We start from the raw sequence: 17,953 nt of genomic DNA on the forward strand, positions 1-17,953 counted from the left end.
CAGACAGCAGGTAAAGCAGCGCACAGCTACAAACACTCACCCGGATTAGCATGACGGTCAGAAAGCTAAACAAATAACCTGCAAAATTATTTAAGTCTTCGAGCTGCGATGTAAGACGCTGGTTCTGCTCTCGCTGTTGAACTGCTGCTACGCGCTACAGGTAGTAATATTTCACAGATGGAGCTTCGCTTCTGCTCCACCTGGTAGTGACTCTCACACCGAACCTGTTTAAAGCTGCAGCATCTAACTTAAAAAAATACATTCTACATACGTATTAAAACGACCGCTGTCCTAACATGAGACAGATAATCTCTAAAAAAAAAAATAATCGATCTCCTCCCTGTTCTGCATAATTACTCCACTCAGTCAGAAACAGCCACTCAGAACTAGCAGTAATCAGCTAGCCGTCATGCTATCAGGAAGTTTTCATTCAGTAACTGGATTGTTTATTGTAATAGAACCTGTATTTGCCTTTGTATGTTAAGTTTTATACTTGAATTTTTTGGCAATGTTGAAAGGTTTTATTTTGGCTCTTTGCATTATTTAGCCTCTTCAGAGCCTTCATCTGTTATCAGTATGTTAAAGATAGTATTACCGATAGCAGTACAATTTGCAGAATGCCTGTTTTGTTTAGTTTTCGTCTTGGAAAAAGTTATTAAAAACAAGTTTTTGTCTAAATTAAGGTGAATTCATGGTTCCTTTTTCCACATAATGTAACCGGTAGTGCTTATGATAAAAAAAAAAAAAATTATTATGTGATCGGTATCGGTGATCGGCCCTCATGGGTGATCGGTATCGGCAGGAACAAACCTGATCGGCACATTTCTAGTAGAAACCATAAACTTTGTCTGCTTCTGCCATCAAATCTCTGGCCTTAGCAGGTAGTGGTACACCGATTGTAGGTTTCTGGCTGATCACCGGTCTTTAAAAAAATCTGACCTGCTGTTATTATTTTATTTATTTTTTTGTCTAAAAAGTTACTAAGCGACAAAGTTTTTAAGTTCGCAACAATGGGGTGACTAGTGTTGGCCACCAGGTCACCCACAGACAGGAAGCGGGGGGAGGGAGGTAGAATGGACAGTAGCTGATTTTTAAGGCCTTTGTGGAGGAAGATAAGATCAGCTTCTCACGTCTCAGTCAATCACTGTTCTCTCAAAATTGGGGCTGGCTGGCCAGCCAGTTTATCGTTGCTCCCCTAAGTTCCAGTTCTGTGTATGTAGAGAATTAATCGATTTGAATATTTCATTTCCTGATATTAATGTTCATGGTTGCCTTGCAGAAAAGCTTGGTGAATTTGGTTCATCACATGGGTGGAACAATCCGGAAAGACTTCAGTGCCAAGGTCACTCATCTTGTTGCTTACTCCACTCATGGAGAGAAATACAGGGTCTGTACATTCCTATATATTTTCTAACATCATGTTTGTGTCTGGCATGTATATGTGTGTATAATAATGTGTGTTCAGTTTGTTGTGGAAGACACAAAGTAGACATATTTTTCGCGAATCCCATCATTAATCAGATATTTCTGGGTTTAGTTTGCTGTAGTTAAAAATGTTTATGGAAATATGAAATGCTATTTAGAGCTCGCCACCAAGATTAAAAAATGTGGAAAATCTTTAGCACTCTGTTCTTTACACATCCAAATCTGAGAAAACAACCCCAAGAATTCTGAACTACAGATTTAGAATTTTTGTTCTTTCTGTTCAGAATTGACAAATAGGAACTTTTTAAAAAAATAACCCACAGCAGTGTAGTTCAGGCCTTAGCTTCCTCAAAAATATTTCAAGACTTGCCAGGACTTTAGAGTAATGGTCTTTAAGTCTGTTTTTTTTTAAGTATATTTGACACTTTCTTGACATCACCAGACTTTTAATTTGATGGGTACTTCTTCTTTATATGGTGCTGTTATTAGACATCAGTCATTACATAGTTATCAATGCATCATATAGAGTACTTATAGTACTTAAGGTAGTTAGTGAAGTTTTCTGAAGATAAATGAACCATAATTTATCTCCAGAAATTGTTTTTATTCTTCTTTTTGTTTTGCACCTGAAGGAGAAAGTTATTGTGTTTATGAAGCATGAAACAAAACCAGAGGCTACACACCAGTGATGATGAGCTACACCAGTAGCTTATGGGTTTTTTCTTCTTCATGTCTCAGCTGGCAGTGTGTATGGGAACTGCCATTCTTTCTCCATCTTGGATTCAGAAGGCATGGGAAAAAAGAGACCATGTGTGAGTAAAACATCATGCTTTAATACCACTAGCCTGGCAAAAACCAGCAACTTGTTCTGCTTTGTCTGGGCTCTTGATTGTTGAGAAACAATTGCTTCCTGGAGCTGAGGACTGTGTGGAATTTTTAAATTTTACCCACTTACGAAGGTTTGCCGGTGATGTATGTAATGTGTCAGTTTGATGTTATGAAGCTTACCGGAAGTGTCCTGCTCTGTAAACATTCTTCCTCCACTGTGAAGAGGGAAGTGCTGATCTGAGCAAGGTGGTTGTTAATGTTAGTTCAGCATTTGGATGAGTGATAAACATGGACTGAACATCTTTGTTCTCTTCCTCTGCTGCCATTGCTAAAATTACAGGCAGACTACAATTTTAAAACAGGACAGAAAATCAACATCATTGTTCACAACTTCTCCTTCTGTTTGCTGATTGGTCTGGTCAAAAATCTACAGGAGACAATCAAAGTAAAGAGGAGAAAGCCCAGACTGTGCTGGAAGTGAGAATTTTTTTTCGAGCAGAGTTGCACTGGAAGGCAATGGACAGGCTCGAAATAAACCTAAAAATCCTTAAAGCAGATGAAAAGACTATCGTATGAACATAACCACACCAGAGTAAACTGGTTTCTTTTTATCTTAACACCGCAATATAAAGTAAGATATGCACCATTATGAAAATTGGGGCCAAAAGAGGACATTAATAATGATGTAATGGCCACTAATTGATTTTTACTGATATATCATATATCCCTACTCTTTTGACACTTAGCAAAAAACAACCACACAATGCTGATTTCCCCAATTCTTCTCCGCTTCAGTTAAACACCCCACAATCCTTTGCTGTATCACTGTCACATGACCAAACAAATACCATGTGGTATCCTCCCATCCAGAAACAATCAACAAAATGGTAATAAATATCATTTTATATTGAGTTTTATTTATCAGATAAACATCATTGTCATAAAAAAAAAGACTAATATCTGCCAGTACCGTCATTAGTGCCCATATATTGCTTGCTAATATAAAACATCAGCATGGGATTGAGATGAACACAAAATAAAGATTTTGTGCAAACCCGCTTGTTTACACATGATCTGCGTATTGGCACACGTGGAAGGTTCTGTATTGATGCAGCGTAGCATATAAAACATGAAGTCTTTACTTTGCTGCCCCACAATTTCTTCAAATGCTGAAAATATGTTTCACAAACATTCCTGAGCAACCTTGTTTCTCTCATTCTTCTTCATTAAGTCATTTTCATGCCAATGATGAGGAGTTCCGAACAGAGTTCAAGGTCCCTCCCTTCCAGAACTGCATCCTCAGTTTTTTGGGTTTTTCTGAGGAAGAGAAAGTCAACATGGAGGAGAGGACTTTTAAACATGGTTAGTGATTTAATTCATATGGAGCTATTTTTTTTCTCCTGTAAATTTTACTTTCCTACATTTAGTACTTGAAATTTATTTATTTATTTATTTATTTATTTATTTATTTATTTATTTATTTATTTATTTATTCATAGTATGTCACTGAAGATGTTACTGTTTAAGTATTTTCTCAGATGAAGTACTGTGTGCTACTGCATAAAGTAAAAATTATCTCAGAAGCATCTCCTGTTTTGGAAAATGTTTTAGGGAATGTTTTTTTTTTGCCACATGGTATCACAACATTATGGTTTACTCAAGAACTACAGAGTTGTGTGTGTCTGACGTTGTCAGCTACACCTCAGCATGACCAGTTCTCCACATTACATGCATATCTACACCCCAAAGTCTAAAGTATGAAGCTGACTTTCATAATAACTAGAGCTAAACAAATGGCAAAATAAGCTGTAAACATGTGAATGATGCAAACTACAAAACACAAAAAATAAAGAACAAATGCAACAGAAAAATGCTGCAAATACAGAAGAAAGAAGCAAAAAGGAAAATGACACAAAATGCTGCCGACTTGCTCCAGAAAACTGAAGTTCTCCAGATTACTAGGGGCAGTCAATATAAAAATGCTGCTGTTTGGTTTTCCGTTGTCAAGGTGGAACCACATTTGGCTGACTTGGTGTATCATTAAAGTTCACAAAAATTTTCACTTTTAATAAAAACCTGAACTTTTCTGTCTTCCAGAGGTGACTACAGTACCAGTGTGGCTCATAGCACTGGATAGAGTTAAATTAGAACTTGCTTAAGTTTTAGAAAACTGTATGATGGAGCTACATTATTGGTAAATGTGATAAAATGTCACTAGCAGCAGTAAATTAAATAACATTTCTACTGATTTAGGAAAAGAAAGCAGTAATGCTCATTTCTGAAATTCATCTTATTTTTAATATTGAATATATAAATGTTTTGGTTTCTACATTCAGTTTCTGATTTAGTTAAGTTTTAGTTGAGGTTAACATGTTCCTGTAGAAGCTTAAATGTATAGTCAGCATTTAGAAGTTTGATACTTTTAGAGGTTCATCATTCACTCTGATGGATGGATTTCTCTGGTGTGTGACAGGTGGACGATATGCTGAGGTTGGAGATGACCAATGTACACACATGGTGGTGGAGGATAACTCTGTGAAGGATCTGCTAGTGTCTCCCTCCCAGAAACTCTTTGTGGTCAAACAGGAGGTGAGCTCTTGATGTTTCTGTGTATTCATTCAATGGAAATTTTACTTTAGTAAAAAATTACTACTCAGTCTACTGCAGAGAATCTACAGTAATCAACGAATTGCGTAGTTAATTTGACTTTGAAACTCACTGCATTACAACATTTGCTGAAATCATCCATCTATCCATTACAGGGTTTACCCCAGAAAACTTGCTAAGCCCGGTGATCGGGGCTTCGAGGCGGTCCACCATGTTTTTGTATTAAAAGATGTTAAGTAGACAGGAAATGTAATTATATGTTACGGGCAAACATCGCCAGTGAAATGCTTCTCAAACCCACAAATAGTCTTAAAAACAACAAACCGAAAAATACAATTAAAATTTATATAAATTATTTTCACTTCTGTTTAATCCAAATTAAGTCAGCGGCTCCATAAGGAGCATTTGGACGTAAGATTTAAAGGAGCTGGCAAGTTTACTTTGTAAAACTTCAAAGAACAGCATTCATAGTTTTGTTACCATAGCAACAATCTGATGCTGTGAGTTTAATCTTTGAGTTTAATCTTTTTTTGTTCACAAATACAAATGAGTAAACTGCATTTTAAACGTATTGCTGTTTAGGTTGGCCAGTTAAAGTACTCCCCCTCTCCCAGATTAAATCTAATACAGAAGCTGTTAGAGGTGCTGATGTTTTTAGAAACAAGAGGCCCCCAAGTCAAATTCTGCTCCAGGCCTCATACAGTCTTGGACCGGCCCTGCTTGATGAGTTAAATCCGCTGCACTACGCAGAGACGCGCAACAAACAGGAGATTTAATTCAATGCTGCTAATGTGGCTTTAGTAGCTCTTTCATTTCGTGTCTTGAGTTTTTTTTATAAGGGTCACAGAAACTGTTCTGGTTGCTGGAGTAAATGGGACGAGATTTTCAGGTCTCCATGCTGCCACGCGCATTAACTGGCTGACTACGTAGACGACGCATTTGATATGGTTTGATGCATTGTGTAACCGGAAAAATAATAAAATAATATTAAATTTCTGTGGTTCACAAAGAGCTGCGCAACTAGAGCTAAAGCGGCGGGGTTTAAACTCTTACCTTAAGTTCTCCAAAGAATCATCATTTCTCAGAGTAAGTTGATGTAAATATCCATACAGGTCAGCCTGTGTCCAGTTTGAGTGAAAAGAGGCGCGCGCGATCCCGCTGAGGCAAAGCGCAGAGACGTCAGCTATGTTATTGGTCCGCGTGCTGCAGGTGTTCTGACTATTATAACCTATCCTTTAGGAATAAAACTGCTTTGCTAGTGAAATGCTCAGAGCAACAGAGACGCTTGCAATTCAGTTTTAAAAAAAATAAATAAGCGATTTGTTTTTTTTGGGGTTCTTTTTCTTTCATTTTCCTAAAAATAATTAAGATCCACCCACCCCCTCTTAGCTGGCAGGGGGGCTATCCCTACCAAGCTGGCGGGCCGCCAGTCTTATAATACACTGGGGTAAACCCTGCATTATCTTGCATACTTATCCTGTGGGGGCAAGAGGAGTGCTGGTGCCTATCTTCCGCGGTTAGTGGACGAGAGGCGGGGTCACCTTGGACGGGTCGCCAGTCTATTTAGCTCCTGAAAACAATTTTATATTTATACATGAGATTTGATCATTTTTGACTTTTCATCTCCACAATTATTAACGAAAATACATAAAGGGCAAAACCGACTGAGGGAGATGATACAAAACCAGGTTCTTTGTAGGGATTCACCAGTTCACTGTTTTCACTTCAGATACAGATATCTGAGGTTTAGTATTGGCCGATGTACTCTCATTCAGAAAACTAGAGCTGAATTGGCTTTATTTTTTTTAAACCCAAACATAATTGCACTGAATTACAAATTTATTTGATAACGCTGCACCAGTATAGTACGCTTAAATACACCAACAGATTCACAAGCTTGGTCAAACATGTAAAAATACGACTTTAATTTGTTTAGTAAAGGCAATTAGGAGTATAAACAGTCAATGTCAAATACAGAAACTGAAACTAGGCTGGCTACCTCGGTCAAACGTGTAAAAATAAACTGCAACAAACCTTTCAACTGGTTCTTGAAGTGGTATTAGGAATTCTAAATATAATGGGTAGGCTGCACAGTGGCGCAGTTGGTAGAGCTGTTGCCTTGCAGCAAGAAGGTTCTGGGTTCGTTTCCCTTGTCTTTCAGCATGGAGTTTGCATGTTCTCCCTGTGCATGGTGGGTTTTCTCCGGGTACTCCGGTTTCCTCCCGCAGTCTAAAAACCTGACTGTCAGGTTAATTGGCCTCTCCAAATTGCCCCTAGGTGTGAGTGTGTGTGTGCATGGTTGTGTGTCCTGTGTATCTCTGTGTTGCCCTGCGACAGACTGGCGACCTGTCCAGGGTAACCCCGCCTCTCGCCCGGTACGCTAGCTGGAGATAGGCACCAGCAACCCTCCCGACCCCACTGAGGGACAAGGGTGTAAGAAAATGGATGGATGGATGAATAAATATAATGGTAACTACATAAGCATGATGTTGTACAGAGCACAAAGCATAGATTTAGACTGAATAGATCTGCCCCTATGGATTGGGCACATTGTCCCCAATACCCATTATAAACATTTTTCAGTAACAGGACAGAGTCCAGATCTGTTCATGTCTAGTCCTCTGCCAAGTCCCTTAAGATTCTATCATATGTTTAAAAAAAGCTTTATTAACTTCTTTTCTTCACTAAAACCTCACCAGGATCCTGTTGTTAAACCACATTAGTGCAAACTGTTCATCCTTCCTGTTTGTAATCAGCTGAGGATTGTGGTCTGGTTGTTCATGTCTACATTGTTAATGGCCATTTCTGTGCTGAAGTGGTTCTGGGGAAGCATTCAGATGGACGCTCGAGCTGGAGAGTCCATGTACCTGTATGAAAAGGTGAGTATGTTGAACCTCTCACACACAGTAGAAAAGAACTTGTAGCCACAATATAAGTGCATGGCCAGATGTAGACCGACCAGTTGCTGATCTGTACTGCTATGCTGCAGAACGACAGTCCCACCATGAAGAAAGCCGTGTCCCTGCTATCCCTCACCACCCCCACTTCCAACCGCAAGCGCCGGCGTCTCAGGGACACCCTTGCTCAGCTCACCAAGGAAACGGAGCTCTCCCCCTTTCCACCACCACGTAAAAGGCCGTCAGCAGAGCACTCCCTGTCTATTGGCTCTCTGCTGGACATCTCCAACACCCCTGAAACTTGCAAGGCATTAGGAGGTGAGAACCACACCAATCTGCTCCTTTTCCTCACCCAGAGGAGAACATGAAATAACTCAGACAGCTCTACACATTTTTTCAGTCATAAGACAATCATACCCAACTGTCTTTATTCCAGAAGACAGATTAGAGGACAGTACTGTGACCAGGGCTAGGATAAGAAGAAGGAAAACCAGAGAAAGGAGGTCTAGGTCAGGCAGGGAAAGGAGGAGAAAAAGGTCCCACCGAAGTGCTGGTCAACAAACCTCTGAAGATCAGCAGCAAGGAACGTGTGCAGGTTAGCTTCTGTTTTCAGGTTCAGTCTGTGATGAGCCAACAGCCATGTGTCACAGTACGTTTAGAGATCACTATCCAGAAAACAAATGGAGTTTGTAGCAACAGTGCTACCACTGTACAGCCCCATTAAATTTCCAATTTCCACAAAGTTTTTGACTGAACCTGTGTTTTTATTAAGTTCGGTTTATTTTTATCGCAATTGGCATCAAATATTGTCATCAAACACTTTACAAAAAGTCATGTAAGTTCAACCACACATTCATATCAATTAATCCTGGTTATTAATCAGTATAACGAGCATGTGGCAACAGCAGATAATCACTGTTGCTGTACAACAGTGGTCCCCAAACTACGGCCCGCCGCCACATTTGGTCCGGCCCCCTGAACAATACCAGTATAACGGCCAACTGTAGGTTTGAGAAGACAGAGCAGAAAAACAAAAAGAAACAGATGAGCTAATGTAGGATTACTTTGTATGTTAACAATGAGTAAAAAGTTAAAGCAGGAGAGGAAGTACCGTGATTGATGCAACATCTCAGCCGATGTCCTTCTCCAGGAAGGAGTCACACCCAAACGGAATGCCAGACCAGATGTACCTTCATGGAGAGAAAAATAAATGAGGGAAAACATAAAGTTAACATTTGAAGTAACAGCAAATAATGCAAACTGGAGAGTAGAAGAAGAAGAAGAAGAAAGGTGCCTGAGCCTGTAGCAGCATAATTACAAAGATGATTCAGGATAACCTCTGCCCTTAGAATGAAGCAGGTATCATTGGGTCACCTCCTCAGTGACATTCAGTTTAAATCAGTTTTAGAAAATAAAAAAACTGATAAATGAAAACTGAACTTACAATACTCACTGATATAACTATATTATTTAATAGCAATATCTTTTATATGTTCTCAGTGGAGAAATTAGGAGTTATTGGTGGCAAAGTGACAAACACATGAAAGCATGCAGATTCATACAAAGTATGAAATGAGACAAATTAGGAATAAAAGGGGCAAATTAACAAGTTAAGGCAGGTTATCTTGTTGATCAGTATCAAATATATCATGATTTTACTGAGTATTCTGTTAGAAGCTGAATGAGTCCTTCTGAAACACCAAAGTGATTCTCCTGCATCTCGCTGGCTATATGAATACTCCATCATTCTTTTCATATTACAAGGTTTAAAGTGAAACCTGTAAGTTATGTTAATTAAAAAGGGTTTACAAGACATCTGGAAGTCTGTAGTGTTAAAAAACTATTCTGTCTTCCTCCAGAGAGTTCAAAACCTTCCAAAAGTTCAACTCTGGTGGTTTCCAAGCAGTCAGCCAGGTGGCAGGTCTCCAAGGAGCTCTATCAGACCGAAAGCAACTATGTAGACATCTTAAACACTGTCCTGCAGGTGGGTGTTCTCTGTTAGCAGCTCCAACTCTTCTTCACACACTGGCTACCACCTGGAGGGTGGGGGGATGGTACTCGTCAGACAACTCAGTGAAGAAGAGCACAACTCTGATCCTTTCTTCTCTGAATCTAGCAGATAAGTAGTTAAATATTAATAACAGATTAACCAGAGGACAGTACTCTACTGGAGATTCCATGTTGGAAGGTTGCAGGTTCGATTCCAGCTTCCAGGAAGCTAGCACTTAATTCCAGGTTGCCTACCAGGAATGTTCGGTTTATTTATCATAATGAACTCCAACATCAGTAAAACTGAAAGATGTCAAAACAACCTCGTGTTTCAATTAGAGATGTGCTGATCAGATCAATGAGGGCCGATCACCGATACTGATCACATAATTATTTTTTTAATCATAAGCACTACCGGTTACATTATGTGGAAAAAGGAACCATATATTTACCTTAATTTAGACAAAAACTTGTTTATAATAACTTTTTCCAAGAAAAAAAAACAGGCATTGTGCAAATTGTACTGCTATCAGTAATACTATCTGTAACAGACTGAAAACATATGAAGGCTCTGAAGAGGCTAAATAATGCAGAGTCAAAATAAAACCTCTCAACATTGCCAAAAAAGTTCAAGTATAAAACGTAACATTCAAAGGCAAATACAGGTTCCATTACAATAAACAAWCCAGAGTTACTGAATGAAACCTTCCTGATAACATGGCGGCTAGCTGATTACTGCTAGTTCTGAGTGGCTGTTTCTGACTGAGCGGAGTAATTATGCAGAACAGGGAGGAGGCAGAGGAGGTTGATTATTTTTTCAGAGATTATCTGTCTCACATTAGGACAGCGAAAGTTTTAACACGTATGTAATAGAGGTGTGCCGATCAATCGGTCACCGATCATAATCGGGCCGATTTTCGTGAAAAAGTACATGATTAGTGATCGGCGATCATTGGCTCTTGATGCCGACACCGATCACCTGCATCTCATTTCTCAGCCTGCCTGTGCAGCTGGTCTCCTCTTTTCTTCACACTGCACAAACGCGCAGCAACAAATCCTAAGCGATGAGGAACTATAACGCACTGAGTGAATGGGGAAGTTTGCGTGTTGCAGCGGAAAATTGAAGCAGGTCAAAATGCATCAACACAACGAAGCTAATATGACATAAAAACAATGCCATACTTGACGGAGTTTGGCTACATTGAGTCTCACTGCAGTAAAAAAGATATATGGAGGATCAGATAGCAGGTAAAGCAGCGCACAGCTACAAACACTCACCCGGATTAGCATGACGGTCAGAAAGCTAAACAAATAACCCGCAAAATTATTTAAGTCTTCGAGCTGCGATGTAAGAYGCTGSTTCTGMTCTCGCTGTTGAACCGCTGCTACGCGCTACAGGTAGTAATATTTTACAGACGGAGTGCCGCTTCTGCTCCACCTGGTAGTGACTCTCACACCGAACCTCTGCTTAAAGCTGCAGCATCTAACCTAAAAAAATAGATTTTACATACGTATTAAAACTTTCGCTGTCTTAACATGAGACAGATAATCTCTAAAAAAAAAAAATCGATCTAATCCGGGTGAGTGTTTGTAGCTGTGCGCTGCTTTACCTGCTATCTGATCCTCCATATGTCTTTTTTACTGCAGTGAGCCTCGAAGTAGCCAGACTCCATGAAGCATGGCATTGTTTTTATGCCATATTAGATTCGTCTTGTTGATGCATTTTGACTTGCTTTCACCCCATATGCTTCAATTTTCCGCCGCAACATACATACTTCCCCATTCGCTCAGTGTGTTATAGTTCCTCATCGCTTAGGATTTGTTGCTGCGCGTTTGCGCAGTGTGAAGGAAAGAGGAGACCAGCTGCACAGGCAGGCTGCGAAATGAGATGCAGATGATCGGTGTCGGCAACAAGAGCCAATGATCGCCGATCACCAATCATGTACTTTTTCACGGAAATCGTCCGATTATGATCGGTGGCCGATTGATCGGCACACCTCTCTACTTTCAATCCATTAGCCTGAAAAGGCTTAACAAAGCTCAGAGCTCTGCTTTACTAAAGTACATTTTTTATGTACTATTTATAATAAATGTATTATTTTAACAAGGGGTGATTTGTGTTTATGAAAAAATGCACCATTGAATGAACATTTCACCTCTAATCTTTAAGTCAAGTGCAGACAAAATCCCATAATAGAAGTTTTGTTTTTCACTCTGTGTGATTCTCCTGGCTGTTCACCAATCTTTTAACTCTCATTTATTTGTCTGAAAGGTCGCTAAATATAGTGAAAATGTTGCTATTTTGTCAACAGTGGGGTGAACATTATAATATACATGCAGATGTGAGCTGGTGGGCAGATCTGTCAGTGAGTTTCTCCAGGTTGCCTTAAATGTTAAAATTAGTAGAATGATGTGAAACAGAAGAAGGGGAGTGGGAGCTTTCTCCCAGCTGTAAACAGGCTCTTCTCTCTGATGATCTCTGCAGCTTTTCAAGCATCCATTAGAAAAAGAGGGCCAGGTCGGTGGGCCCATCTTGGCCCAGGAGGAAATTAAGACCATCTTTGGCAGCATCCCAGAAATCTATGAGGTTCACACCAGAATAAAGGTAGTTTTTGATTGTCAAGCAGATTTTCTGCTTGCATAGTTGTTTCCTGAGTGATTGTGGAATTTCTGAATGTTTGATATTTGCTCTCCAGAATGACCTTGAGGAGCTCCTCACAGACTGGTCAGAAAGCAGAAGTGTTGGAGACATCATTCTCAAATACGTGAGTTTAGATTTTTTACAGTAAGATTATGTTTTTACCCAAATATTGAAATATTTCTAGTGGTATTTGATTGTTTATGACACAATGAATCTGTTCTCTGAGGTTTTTTAATGTATACTTGTTGATGATTTTTCTTTGTTCAGTCTAAAGAGTTGGTGAAGGCCTATCCCCCATTTGTAAACTTCTTTGAGATGAGCAAAGAGACCATTGTTCGATGTGAAAAACAGAAGGCCCGTTTCCATGCTTTCCTCAAGGTGAGTCTGTTCACTTGGTTTAGTCCTGTTGTGTTCAGGTCCACTAAATGAGAAATGTTTGTTGCTTTAAGGACGTTTGTCTTTAAATGCTGCGTGCTTCTGGAGATGAGGGAGCACGCCCTGCTTTCAGTCTTCATGTTCAGATCTGGGTTTCTTGGCTCTCTGCTGGTTTCCCTCTGTAATTAAAATGGTTCAGATAAAACAGGAGACTGACTGGCTGAATCACGCACAGAACACGGCAGAAGGCTGTTGCTGCACATCACAGTGCATTTATTCATTTAAAGTTTTCAATTTCTTCATGAAGGTAACTTACTCTTGTAACAGTTATCCAAGATAATGATACCATTTGTTATTGTCCTGAAAGTAACTTGATCCTGTGGTGGTTTGGTTGGATTAGGCATCAGGTTCAATCTTTTCTGGAAAAAGATGACTTGATTCCTCTGCTTTCCTATGTCTTCCTAATTGAAGGTTGATTTAAAAACTCTTGCTGAACCAACAGATCAACCAGGCCAAGCCAGAGTGCGGCAGGCAGACGCTTGCAGAGCTGCTCATCAGACCAGTTCAGAGACTGCCAAGTGTGGCCCTCCTCCTCAGTGGTAACAAACACACAAAAAATATTTCCCTCTGACCTCCATGCTTATCGTTAATTTCTGGATTTGTTTCCTTCCACACCTGCCATCAGCCTGTTCTCTCTGCTGACTTTGTCTTTTCCTCTGAGCATGCTCTCTGTCGCTGTGATGTTCCGTCTCCTCCTGCACACCTCTTATCAAACTTTTCATCCTGATTGTAGACATAAAGAAACACACATCAGATGACAACCCAGACAAGATAACTCTGGAAAGAGCAATAGAATCCCTAAAGGAAGTGATGACGTGAGTTGAAACGACTGACCTTTTACTTTTTTGTGTGCTAAACGTTTTTCAGCTGTTTTTCAGCTGTTTCATCTATTTTTGAAATAATTTAGACCAATAAGATTAGAAGTCATCTGGTGATGATTAACAGATTACTTCTTAAACTTTAAGGTAATAATATATATCTTCCAGGAGCCTAGGAGTTGTTTTCTAGTACAAATTTGATGTCTGTGAAGTTTTGGTCAAATTCTATTTAATAAAACAAAAAAATGATCTAATGAAAAGGATTAAATAAGACATTTGCCAATATCTAAGTTTGTTTTTATCATTCTATCTGTTTCTCTGCAGATCAATGATCCATGAGGTTGTGGTTATAAAACGCTGTAAAGAAGCATGATGTCATGACTGCAGGATGCAGTTGTAACGTCATGGTGTTTTCTAGATTTATTTTAATTTAATATTTTTATTTTCAACTAAACAAAAATTACTTGTTATATATTTTATAGCTATTATCAACTTATATCAGGTTATTTTAATTTTGGAGAGAAAATGTATAATTCCTGGTACCAAAAGTGGTACAAAACGCGAAGAACATTTAGAAGACGAAGCTGAATTATTGAAAATCATGTTGGGATATTATACTCTGTAATTTCCAGAGGTGCAGATATGAAAAGTTTCTTTTCTTAGAGCTGCAGCTCAGTAATGTGTCTTCCTGACAGCCACATCCAATCTGTCCTGATTGGAATGTTAAACTGACCAATTAGCTGACATGAAGAAACATCTTATCATAATTTTTACTTGCAAGTTGAAACTCGCTTAGTTTTTTTTTTTTTTTTTGCTTCATATCTGTAAGCAGACCTTAACCAAAAGTCTAATGTGTGTAATTGTTTTACAAATAAAAACCTTTTCCTAAGCTTAAATTATCATGTAGAAAATTAAACTGTCAGTTCTTCTTCTGTTTAAAAAGGTGTCGCAATGTATCCACGACGACACATCCTGTTTACAGGAACCAAATGTACTGTAAATGTTTTGCATTTTCAGTAAACGTGCAGAAAGCAGAGTTCCCCTGCTTCTTTATTTCACATGGGTACATAACTGGATTCACACCTGCAGTCTGATTTCCAAGCAACAATGTGCATGAGTGGAAATTGTCCCACAAAGAGGGTTCAGAGTTAGACGTCTGGTTCCAGATGTTTTTACTGAATGGTGGCACCTTTGCAAAATGGGAGGATTTCCTATCCGTTGTCAAGATTTTATTTGTTTTTGATGATGACAGATATTAAATTAATTTAAAGCAAATTTCTTTACGTTTAAAGGAAAAATTGGAATGCAAATCTGTTTAAAATAGAAAGTGATTTGTTTTATCTAGTTGATGACTTGTGTTCTCCTTTTTACCTCTCTGAACTGTGCAGACACATCAATGAGGACAAGAGGAAGACTGAAGGCCAGAAACAAATCTTTGATGTTGTCTATGAAGTTGATGGATGTCCTGTAAGTTTGCAGATTGCTGCTGTCTGCATGTTTTCTATCATACAGTAATTTAGCCGTCTACCTGTCTGTTAACCCTCCTGTTATGCTCGTTTCTGAGGTACAGCAATAATGTTCCTGGGTCAGTTTGACCCGTGGAGCCTTTAATCATGCAACAGTGTCAGAAACCAAAAAAATTCTCCAAAACATTTTTGCATCTGATTATTAACTCCAATTATAACAATTTCAATCAGTATTTGTGCAATCATGTTTTTTTATTTCTCACAAATAAAGGATCAATGACCATTTACTCATTTGGAAATAAAAAATGTATTTTACATTTTTTTTATGTCCACTGAAAAATCCTACACACAAAAAACAATTATCCTTGAAAATGATCTTTCATTAAAAAGAATTATATTACAATTTTAATCTTTTTTCAAGGGATGATCTTAATAATTTAACTTGAGACACATATACTGTTCTGGGTCAAATTGACCTGCTGATTAAAATCAAGACAAATGAGTCATGCAGAGAGTATTTATGTTTTCCCCCACTTCTGCTGAGTGTCCACTCAGTGTGGGTGGAGTTTGCTCACAGGAACAGAAAAGGTTCCCATCAAAAGTTGTATGAACACCTGCTTTCTCGCAGTTTCCTAGTGAAGCAAAGAGAATAGTGAGAAAGTGGGCTTGTGTGTGCGCATGTGCATGTATGTGTGTGGTGTGTGTATGTGGTGAAATATGGTTCATAGTTGCAAGGAAACATATAGAATTAGACATTTTTTTTACCTTTTTTAACCTTCAACGTGACTTTCGGGTCAAATTCCAACAGGTTGCAAATGTCTAAAATGAACTATTTTCAATTTACATGTAGAGTGTACCTATTAAGACAAATAGAAAAAGCTTCATGTAGAAAAAATACTTCCAACTATTTAAAAACAATTGTAAACTATAAAACGGGTCGGTTTGACTCAACATAACAGGAGGGTTAAAGCATCTAGCAGTGGGCAGCAGTGAGCTGTATATCACAGCTCACATAACTTGTTCCTTTTGTTGCTGTTCTGTTCTCAGGCCAACCTGCTGTCGTCCCATCGCAGCCTGGTGCATCGAGTGGAAACCATCGCTCTGGGAGACGAGCCGTGTGACCGCGGCGAACACGTCACACTCTTTCTTTTTAACGACTGCCTGGAGGTGATGACGCATGAATCTGAACTTCATTATCATTATGTTGTCATATCTGACCAATGTTTTAGTCCTTCTCATCTGTCTGTAAAGGGTTTTGAAGGATTTTCCCAGCTGTTTCTTTCAACATGACACAAAATTAATGAGCGGAAACAAAAAATGACAGCTGAAACATTCAAATGAATGAAATGTTTTTATCATTGCGATGAACAAGATTTTTTTTCTCAGTTTGTTTCAGTTGAATATATGCCAGGATGTTGCACTGCTGAGTTTTGTGGAAACATTAAAGAACCATGTGAATATTTACCAGCCAGTTAGCACCTGGCACCTCGTGATGCTAAAGTAGCCCGGTCCCCCTCCCCCCCAAACTAAACCCCAAATCAGCTTTTCTTGCATATAAGCTGAATAAATTCGTTCCTTTTTTTTTTTTTTTTTACATACTTATTAAACTGCTGCTCAATGTGCTAATGGCAGAAGAACAACTTACTGTTACAGAAATACATTTTGTCATTGGTGTCCATACTGACTAGCCTTAGCATTTAGAGCAGACTTTGCTTTGGCGAACCTGCTGTACAGCAGCAGAAAGCAAGGGGTGGGGCGTCAATGTGAGGGTAACCAGGGGGATTGGCAGCGCCAAGTCCCTCCTCCTGGTTCTGATTTGTTGTCTATTTGCTCAGATAACAGCAGTTGGATAACATCTTGATAACAGCTGTTTGACCTTTAGTAGCCCGTGTGTGTCCAGTCTGTCAGTGCAGTCACAGGAACTGTGTGTTAATTAACACAGGTCAGAAGAAAGGACAAGATGAGTTGAGAGGCTGTGCTGATTCAGGAGTGAGAGACACCTAATCAGCCGGAGCTCTGCATGTGCGTCCTGACCGGCTGTTTCACACAGCCTGCATGTAGACCGGCTCCTCTCACAGAGGGTGGTCTCGCTTCTCCCCTCAATCATCAGCAACTGTTGATTTCATCTCAACCTATAATGTGTTTTGATTTTTGTCCTTCCTGTCTTCGCTCTGGCCACGTAATTAATGTGACGGTAATGACTCGCGTCATTTACCTCCATGAAAGGGTCATTGATTTATAAAGTTAACCTCTGCAGCTTTTCACACATTCCTAGCTGCACCAACACACACAGGTTGAAACTTTGAAATTGGCTCTGTTTTTCTTTCTCTCGCATTGCTGTCTTGTTATATTTGTGGAACTGCGTGTCTGCAGATTGCCAGGAAGCGTCACAAAGTGATCAATACTTTTAAAAGTCCAGTGGGGCAGCCCAGGCCTCCTCCTCCGCTGAAGCACATCGCTCTCATGCCGCTGTCGCAGATTCGCAGAGTGCTGGATCTGCACGACACTGAAGGTGACTCACATTAAGCATTAACCCCTCAGGTGAACATGTATTAATCCAACTTTAAAGATACAATTAGTCTTTGGACTGCTTGGCTACTCCATTAGTTTCCATTGCGCATATAGTCAGGCTGTCATGCAACTATGTAAAAGGGACGCAGTCATCGAGATATGGCTACGTCCCATATATATATATAATATATATATCAGTGACGTGCGGTGAGGTTCATTGCTGGTGAGGCACTGACTTATGACTTAAGACACCATCCATGTTATTGGACCTACGGAAATTTTGTGCATTCATACAGCACTAGGGGGCAAAAAGACTAATCTTTTACATGTCATCCA

The 17,953-nt window shown here is 39.3% G+C and overlaps 1 protein-coding gene across 7 annotated transcripts in view; it reads left to right on the forward strand.

Annotated features, from left to right (window-relative positions):
* Nucleotides 1-17,953, forward strand: part of ect2 (epithelial cell transforming 2) — a 51,474-nt gene that overhangs the window by 12,145 nt on the left and 21,376 nt on the right. For 4 of the 7 annotated variants that reach the window (XM_008407831.1, XM_008407826.1, XM_008407828.1 and 1 more), the window contains 16 exons: nt 1,280-1,387; nt 2,164-2,237; nt 3,485-3,615; nt 4,727-4,842; nt 7,677-7,739; nt 7,850-8,075; nt 8,194-8,352; nt 9,617-9,741; nt 12,232-12,351; nt 12,443-12,511; nt 12,655-12,765; nt 13,265-13,361; nt 13,556-13,637; nt 15,029-15,107; nt 16,154-16,273; nt 17,480-17,618. In XM_008407831.1, coding sequence (XP_008406053.1) covers nt 1,280-1,387; nt 2,164-2,237; nt 3,485-3,615; nt 4,727-4,842; nt 7,677-7,739; nt 7,850-8,075; nt 8,194-8,352; nt 9,617-9,741; nt 12,232-12,351; nt 12,443-12,511; nt 12,655-12,765; nt 13,265-13,361; nt 13,556-13,637; nt 15,029-15,107; nt 16,154-16,273; nt 17,480-17,618 — 1,819 coding nt within the window. The remainder of the gene's footprint in view (nt 1-1,279; nt 1,388-2,163; nt 2,238-3,484; nt 3,616-4,726; nt 4,843-7,676; nt 7,740-7,849; nt 8,076-8,193; nt 8,353-9,616; nt 9,742-12,231; nt 12,352-12,442; nt 12,512-12,654; nt 12,766-13,264; nt 13,362-13,555; nt 13,638-15,028; nt 15,108-16,153; nt 16,274-17,479; nt 17,619-17,953) is intronic. The other 3 variants (XM_008407829.1, XM_008407833.2, XM_008407827.1) reach the window with 2 other exon arrangements.

Source organism: Poecilia reticulata, linkage group LG4 (assembly GCF_000633615.1).
Source record: "Poecilia reticulata strain Guanapo linkage group LG4, Guppy_female_1.0+MT, whole genome shotgun sequence".
Lineage (NCBI taxonomy): Eukaryota > Metazoa > Chordata > Actinopteri > Cyprinodontiformes > Poeciliidae > Poecilia > Poecilia reticulata.